Genomic DNA, 8233 nt, shown 5'->3' on the forward strand with positions numbered 1-8233 from the left:
AATACTATATATTATTTCTTGACAATTTTACTAATTTTCTATGGACTTTTCCCCTTAGCCAAAAATCCCAAGTTTATCGCATTTTCCATACTTTTCACTCATACATTAATACACAATTTGGTAAACTCATCAAACAAATTCAATGTGATAATGGTACCGAGTACAATTATGCATCATTTCACAAATTTTGCGAACAAAACGAGATGTTTTTTCGTTTTCATGCCCATATACCTCTTCACAAAATGGCAAAGTGGAATGCAAAATCCGAGCTATTAATAACATCATGCGTACACTTTTGTCTCACTCTAGTGTGCCACATCATTTTTGGCACCATGCTCTATCCATGGCCACTTACCTAATTAACATCCTTCCAAGTAAACTACTCACCAACATCTCCCCCATGCAAAAACTATACCATCGTCTTCCATCTTATGATCATCTTCGTGTATTCGGTTGTTTATGCTATCCTCTCTTTTCCTCAAACAACATAAACAAACTTGAAAATCATTCCACTCCTTGCGTCTTCTTAGGTTACCCTTCTAACCATCGGGGCTACAAATGCTATGATCTTTCAACACGAAAAATAATCTTATCCCATCACGTTTTATTCGATGAAACTACTTATCCATTCACTACTCTTAAATCAACCCCTCAAAACTCATATCATTTTCTTACAGATAACTTTCATCCTTCGTTCTATCAAAATGTGTCTATCTCATCAAATACTTCTAGCCTACAAAACGATTCTAGTCCACAACTTGTTAGTCCACTAAACAATTATAATCCATAAAATATTCCTAATACTCCACCTACTTCTTCCCATGATCCATCTGGCCAAAACGGCCCATCCGAGCCAACAAATAATACGAAACACCATACTAATGAAGAACCCACTTCTAATCCTCTAAATTCACCTTCTGTTACACAAGGTCCTTTGTTTAATTCAACTCACTCTCCAAACTCTACTTCGACCACAATAAGCACGTTTAATTCTCCTTCACCACTTCGCGCTCGCGCCATCCACACTCGTAGCATGTTGGCTATTGTTACACCAAAAATTCCTTTCAATCTTTCGGCCACCACTACAACTCTCTCTCTCTCCTATTCCAACTAATCCTAAAGACGTTCTAGCCGATCCAAATTGGAAATGTGCTATGACCGACGAATATAAGGCTATAATGGATAATAATACATGGGTTCTTGTTCCTCGTTTACCTAACATGCAGGTTATTAGTTTTATGCGGATTTACAGAAATAAGATGAAGTATAATGGTTCTTTTGAATGTTATAAGGCACGCCTAGTTAGTGATGGATGCTCACTAACACCCGGTATAGATTGTCATGAGACTTTCAGTCCAGTTGTAAAACCTGCTACTCTTCGAATGGTTCTAAGTATTGCAGTTTCAAAATCATGGCAAATTCATCAGCTTGACGTGAAAATGCATTTTTACATGGTAATCTTAATGAAACTGTATTCATGTACCAACCAGTTGGTTTCCGTGATTCCCGATATCCGGATCATGCATGTCTTTCAAAACGGTCTCTTTATGGTTTAAAACAAGCCCCGCGTTCCTGGTATCAACGTTTTGCTGACTGTGCTTCTACTATTGGGTTCGTACATAGTAAATGTGATCATTCTCTCTTTATTTATCATCACAATCATGAAACTACTTATCTACTTTTATACGTTGATGATATTGTACTTACCACTTCTAGTGACACATTGTGAACACGCTTGATGGGTTTATTATCACGCGAATTTGCTATGAAGAATTTAGGACTGTTACATTTTTTTAGGCATATATGTCACTCGATCAACCAATGGCCTATTCTTAAATCAAACCGCATACGCAAAAGACATCATAGATCGTGCAGGATTATCAGATTGCAATCATGTCTCAACTCCAGTCGACTTAAATGGAAAATTAAGTCCTAAATCCGGTCAGCCTTATCCTAATCCTACAAAATACAGAAGTTTAGCGAGCGCACTACAATAATTAACGTTTACTCGACCAGATATCTCTTAAGCAGTTCAACAAGTTTGTTTACATATGCACGACCCAAAAGACATACACATGCTTGCTCTTAAACACATTGTCCGCTACTTGAAAGTAACACTATCTCTCGGGTTACATATTAACATGTCTCGGTCCTGTGATTTAGTTGCCTGCACTGACGCAGATTGGGGTGGATGTCCCGACACTCGTCGCTCCACATCAGGTTATTGCATATATTTTGGAGATAATTTAATCTCTTGGTCTTCTAAACGCCAACAAATACTCTCTCGTTCTAGTGCCGAGGCAGAATACTGCGGGGGCGAAATAATTCATGTAACTATCATCATAACCCTTGTCTCGATAACAACCATCATAAGCACCACAATAACCATCCGTCTCACCATTAGCTTGACCCAAATCCATATACCCATTATCATTCATACCCATGTAACCATCATTCATATACTCATAACCATCATTCATACCCAAATAATCACCATTGTTACCCAAATAATCATTATCATCGTTCATGCCTTCATACTCATTGTTCATGGCCATATAACCATTGTCATCATGCATGCCCAAATAACCATTATCCAAACCTATGTGACTTGAGTCTCCCATCAATTGTTGATCATAATTCACGATTCTTGACATCAAGTAGTCACACAAAGCATCATACTCCACCTTCTAACTTAATCACACCACAAACAAGCAAGTGTTTTCATAATACAAGCAAATATAAAAAGTAACTTTTGAAAGAATGAAATTCTTACAAAAGGATCGAACAACTACTAGCAAATATTTCAAAATCCAATTAAAAACCGCTCCCCGGCAGCGGCGCCAAAAAGTTGATGTGGTCGTTTTGTGTTCTCAACTTTTAATAATATAAAAAACAATGATCAAACACTTAACCAATTAACACAAATGCTTGGGCAACAATAATCCGATCATTATAGCAGCTAGCAAGTATTCAAGCAAGGTTCGTTCCACAGGGATCAATGTATATGAATCTCAAAACACTAGTAATTATCCTAAGTTGGTTGGGGGGTTTTAAGAAAGTTTTGATTGTTGATTAAACTAATATTAAACTAAAAGAGAGATTGACAATTAAGAGAGAAACGTGTCCACTTGATTATTTCACCTTTTGCCATGGTTTACCCAACTCATTCATTACACAACAATGTTTAAACATATAGTTTCATTTCCATTCGTCAACTTCCATAAAACCTCAATTAAATGAAATTCGTTAACTCCCGTAGACTCATTTCAAAGATCAAACTATGTTTTGAGTAAAATCATTGAGACATCGGTTTTGGACTAAAATCCCTTAAAATCCTTTAATTATCAAAATCCCCTATGATAATCAAACACTACCATGTTGAATAAAAGCTAATTGAAAACCAAACCAAATCAAGAACCCAATCCCTTAAAATCCCCAAATTATTTTTCTAGATCACCAATGGTGTTGAAGTACAAATTGCTTCACTAATCAAATCCCTAAGAAAAGCTAGGCAACTTATATAATCAAAGTAAAGCTTTCAACAATCAAAGTAATGGGTCTTCAACCAAGCACAATAATCATCAACTCATTCAAACACCCAATTCATAGATTAGGGCAAAATCCAAGCATCAAGTTTACAAATCAAGTGAACACAAGTAATCTAAGATATAATCATTGCATAAATAAGAAAGAAATTAATGAAATAAGAAGTATTCAACATTACAACTAAAATGGAGAAAAGCTACTACCAAAATGGAGAAGAAACACTAAAATGGAGAATGGATGATGGAAATGGAGCTTCAATCTTCATGGAATTGGAGTTAGGAGCATGAAATTGGCTTCATCTTGAGGGAATCATGTTTGAAACCCTTTTAGGGCTCCAAAACGGCTAAGAAAGCAGCTCCCTCAACCAAAACCCCCAAAAAATCATTTTTATAGTTGATCTGAGTTTTTGGTTGAATACAGGCCTGGAACGACATTCCAGAAGGTGGAACGACGTTCCTTAAGGTGGAATGACGTTCCTAATTAAGAACCACGTTCCTGAACCCCCTAGAAAGTCTGAAAAGTTTTTGACTTCGATTTCCCATTTTCTAGTACTGCGGAACGACGTTCTGGCCATTTGGAACGCCGTTCTTGCTTGAAACTTGGCTTTTTAACCCCAAAACTTCACTTGGTTCATTCCTTAAGCCTAATGGTTGATTTCTAATGCATAAATATGATCGTTTGCACCACTTTTGTCCCGAAATGACCATATACCACAAACCGCTCACTAGTCATCACAAATTGTATCGAAACGCCACGAATGTAGGAAGATATTGCGAAGATAAATATGTATATTTTGAGCATTATCATCTAACATCAAAGAACTAAACACATCGAGCTTGACATACATTTCTTTCGTGAAAAAGTGGCAAAAGGTCAAGTTCGTGTGCTTCACGTGCCTACTCATTATCAGATTGCAGATATCTTTACTAAAGGGTTACCAAGATTATTATTTGAAGAGTTTCGGTCCAATCTCGGTATTATCAACGCTTCGACTGCGGGGGAGTAATAACCGTATATATTGCAAATATAATTGAGATATTGTATATCGATATTTTTGGTATAGATAACATTGTAAAACCAATACCTAAAATAAAGGATTGGTTAGTTAGGAGTGTTATCATTTACATATTTGTGCAAAATTGTATATATACGTGTCAATGATAATGAAATAATCACGGATTCACATTCCTTCATTCGGCCATGGTAATTTGTTAAAGTTTCTTTGTGTTGCTGATTTCGAGTGGATGATAGTTAGTTTCCTTAAGTTCTGGCAGTTTTTCGTTTTTAGCTTGTTGTTCTGTTTTAGGTACTTAGGTTCGGTTTGGTGGGTGGTTGATTTTGTTACAGTTTCAGTGCGTTTTTAGTTCTAGTTTTAGTGGTTCGGCTCCCCTTCTATCTTGTTTGGTTCTTTCATTTATTGACGTAAGCTTTTGTTTTTTTACAAGTTCGTTTTTCCGTAGGACAAGAAGTATGGTATAAAGCATGGTGCTCTATTGATTGGGCCATAGAGTTCAGCCCAATTTCACAAAACATCATAAAAGCCCATTATAACACTGTTAATTTATAAGCCCATTAAATCAACGGTTAAGATATACGCTACGCGGCTTGAAACTATCACGTTTTTTGTGCTTAACCTCCTTGGGGTTATTTTTGTCTCGTCAATTAAGGTAAGTCGTTTAACTTCTATCAATCAAATCCTAAAATTGTACACTTTGATCTTCGTTATACAATCGAAAATTGATCACTTGTATAATATTGTTTTTTAATTTTGTTGGTTAATTGTTAGGGTTTGGGGCGGTTTAATCGAAAAAATGAAGCCGGTTTTCTGTGGTAATTTTGAGTACGAAACTCGTCAATCGGATCTTGAGAAGCTGTTCGGAAGATATGGAAGGGTCGATCGGGTTGATATGAAATCTGGTATGTCTTACGTGTTACCTGATCTCATCATTACGTCATAATTTGGTAAATTATTTATTCCTAGGTTTATTTTAGGGTTTGAGGAAGTTTATCTAGTTGAATCAGAATGTATATTATGTGATATCTGGTGTGAGTTAGCATTATAGGGCTCTGTCTTTTATTATTAGGTCTTAAGTGTGTGGCCTATAATGTAAACCGGCCGATGTAGAATCGAATAAGCTTTTCCTTTAAGTTTTTGAGTTAAAATTGTTTGATTGGACTGTAATTGGCTGCAAAATCTTATGATTTCATTCTATGATGATAATGAGGAACGGCCGATTGAATTAATTTGAAAAAGGGCTCCATATTTAAGTGTTTGTTTTGACGCAGGAGCATCAAATAAAGGAAATTTATCTCTTACTACCCGCCTGCTCTCTTTCTAGTTGGAATCCTTCTATATTACATTCATTCCTGCCATCGTGTTTATTTACATCATTACATGCCATTTCAAAATGATTGTCATGGTGGGGTCTGTTTCATGTCATGTCTTTCATCAATTATCCTGAGGGGGTCATGTTCTATCCTGCCATGTCATCTCAGAAACATGAGACGTTGATCTAATCTTATATTGCTCCACCATCTTCTTGATTTACTTGATCTTGCAAGGCCTCTACTGCATCCATATGTTGCAGGTTTTGTATTTTTATCCTCTCTAGTGAGGGAAGAAAACCTCATTAAGATCCTACGACTTGTGCAGTATCTAATGTACTCGTTTTCTATATCTTTTTGGTTGCCTTACTTTTTTTTATACTTGCAGGATATGCTTTTGTTTACTTTGATGACGAGCGTGATGCCGAAGATGCGATTCGTTCTCTTGATAATACCCCGTTTGGATATGACAGGCGCAGGTTGTCTGTGGAATGGGCTAGGGTATGTTGACTTTCCTTAAATATCATCTGTTTGTGGCTTTTTGTTTCTATCATAGACCATCATTTATGTCTCGAAGTTGACTTTTGGCAGGGTGAGCGTAACCGGCACCGTGATGGCTCCAAGTCTATGGCGAATCAAAGACCTACTAAGACATTGTTTATAATCAACTTTGACCCAATTCGCATGAGGGTTAGTGATATTGAGAGGCACTATGAGCCATATGGAAAACTTCTACATGTTCGTATCAGGCGCAACTTTGCTTTTGTGCAGTTTGAAACACAAGAAGAGGCTACAAAAGCTTTGAAGTCTACCCACATGAGGTTTGTGCGTCTGGAGTTTGTGTTTTTATTGATATAATTTCATAAAGGTTACCTTTTTGTACTGATTATTGGAATTTTTGTTTGTTTTGCAGTAAAATATTGGACAGGGTGGTGTCGGTAGAGTATGCGTTAAGGGATGACAGTGAGAGACGATCTTGGTCTATTAGCCCTAGAATAAATTATGGTCGTCGAGGTGATAGTCCTTATAGGTCACCAAGCCCATATAGGAGAAGTCGACCAAGTCCTGATTATGGGCGTGCTCCAAGCCCTGTATACGATCGGTACACTGGGCCCTCTTATGGCAGGTCTAGGAGCCCTGAATATGGAAGGTACCACAGGTAAAACTTATATTGTTTTCTTTATGTTAGTATATCTCAGGCAAAGGCTTTACCTAACAATAATGTGTACACTCATTTACTTTCATTTATCTTTTTTACAGCCGGTCTCCTGTTCGAAGGTCGAGGAGTTGAGAGACTTCAGTTACTAGTTTCCTGGGCGTACAGTGGGTAACTTTATATTACATGTTCTATCGTAAGTCTGCAGTGGTTTTATGTTCACTATGTTATGTTTATGGAGCTGTTTTAACAGGCTATGGTATGTTCTGAAGTTTGTATGTGAATGCTGTGGAACTCTTTGGAGATGGTTGAACGCTTTTATAAAATTATTCCTTGAAATGATAAAAATGAAGATTTATGGTTGAATGTGAATGCTTTTTCCATGAACCAATTAAACCAATCAAAGTAATTCTTTCCGAACATTATTTCCGATTGCTATAAATTTCTCAATCATTCGCAGCAATCAGCTCTTGATCACTCTCGATCGGTTTCCTATCCTAGAATTAGGCTACGTTATTTGGGGAGTTAACGGCCGATCTCTCCTAATCCTCACTGGATTTGCACTCAAGTAAAATGTTAAGAGTACTCGATAAGTGCACAAACCAAAATCTTTCATATTGGGAGAAATAGTTATTGGGACAAAAACTGCATAGCCAAACAAATGTACCCACAGAATTTGAATTTGGATAGTAATAGTTATGGGTTATTTCTAGTGAAGTGATGTTCATGTTTGCATGTTCAAAAACATGCACTCGACGTACACGTTTCATATCCGAAGTTCATAAGCTAATTCGTGATTTTGAATTTTTGATCATCCTTGATATATGAACAGTGCTTATTATGGTTCTTTGGACAAAATCAGTTCAAGAGCCGTTTTAACAGCAATGGTTTTTGAATGTCGTTCAAGACCATTATGTCAGCCTACTACTCATAACTTCCGCACTAAAATTTCAAATTATCAAGGCAATTCAACATTTCTTCTACATATGTAATATGTTACTAATAACAATGAATCAATATTTGAGAGGGGCAAAAGAGTGGTAAAAACAACGCGATCTATTGTTTGCGGGCGAGTAAAAGAATCGTATCACCCAATGATTCAAGGATTAAAAATCTCTCCTTTTTTTTTTAATCATCCTCAATGTCTTCAAGAACGGTTTGAAGATCTGGACCACGAAGAAAGAAATTCAAGGATCTTCTCATGTG

The 8233-nt window shown here is 36.7% G+C and overlaps 1 protein-coding gene across 2 annotated transcripts; it reads left to right on the forward strand.

The window, feature by feature from the left end:
- The first annotated feature begins 5325 nt into the window (after positions 1–5325).
- Positions 5326–7266, forward strand: LOC139872660 (serine/arginine-rich splicing factor RS31-like). Of its 2 annotated transcripts, none has more exons than XM_071860592.1 (5): positions 5326–5463; positions 6260–6372; positions 6463–6692; positions 6785–7030; positions 7132–7266. In XM_071860592.1, the coding sequence occupies exons 1-5, from the start codon at positions 5358–5360 to the stop codon at positions 7160–7162; spliced, it is 726 nt and encodes a 241-aa protein (XP_071716693.1). In that variant the 5' UTR covers positions 5326–5357; the 3' UTR covers positions 7163–7266. The 2 variants fall into 2 exon arrangements, with proteins under 2 accessions (XP_071716693.1, XP_071716698.1); XM_071860597.1 differs by having other exon boundaries at positions 6785–7021; positions 7132–7260.
- The last annotated feature ends 967 nt before the right edge of the window (positions 7267–8233 follow it).

Source organism: Rutidosis leptorrhynchoides, chromosome 1 (assembly GCF_046630445.1).
Source record: "Rutidosis leptorrhynchoides isolate AG116_Rl617_1_P2 chromosome 1, CSIRO_AGI_Rlap_v1, whole genome shotgun sequence".
NCBI classification, from domain to species: domain Eukaryota; kingdom Viridiplantae; phylum Streptophyta; class Magnoliopsida; order Asterales; family Asteraceae; genus Rutidosis; species Rutidosis leptorrhynchoides.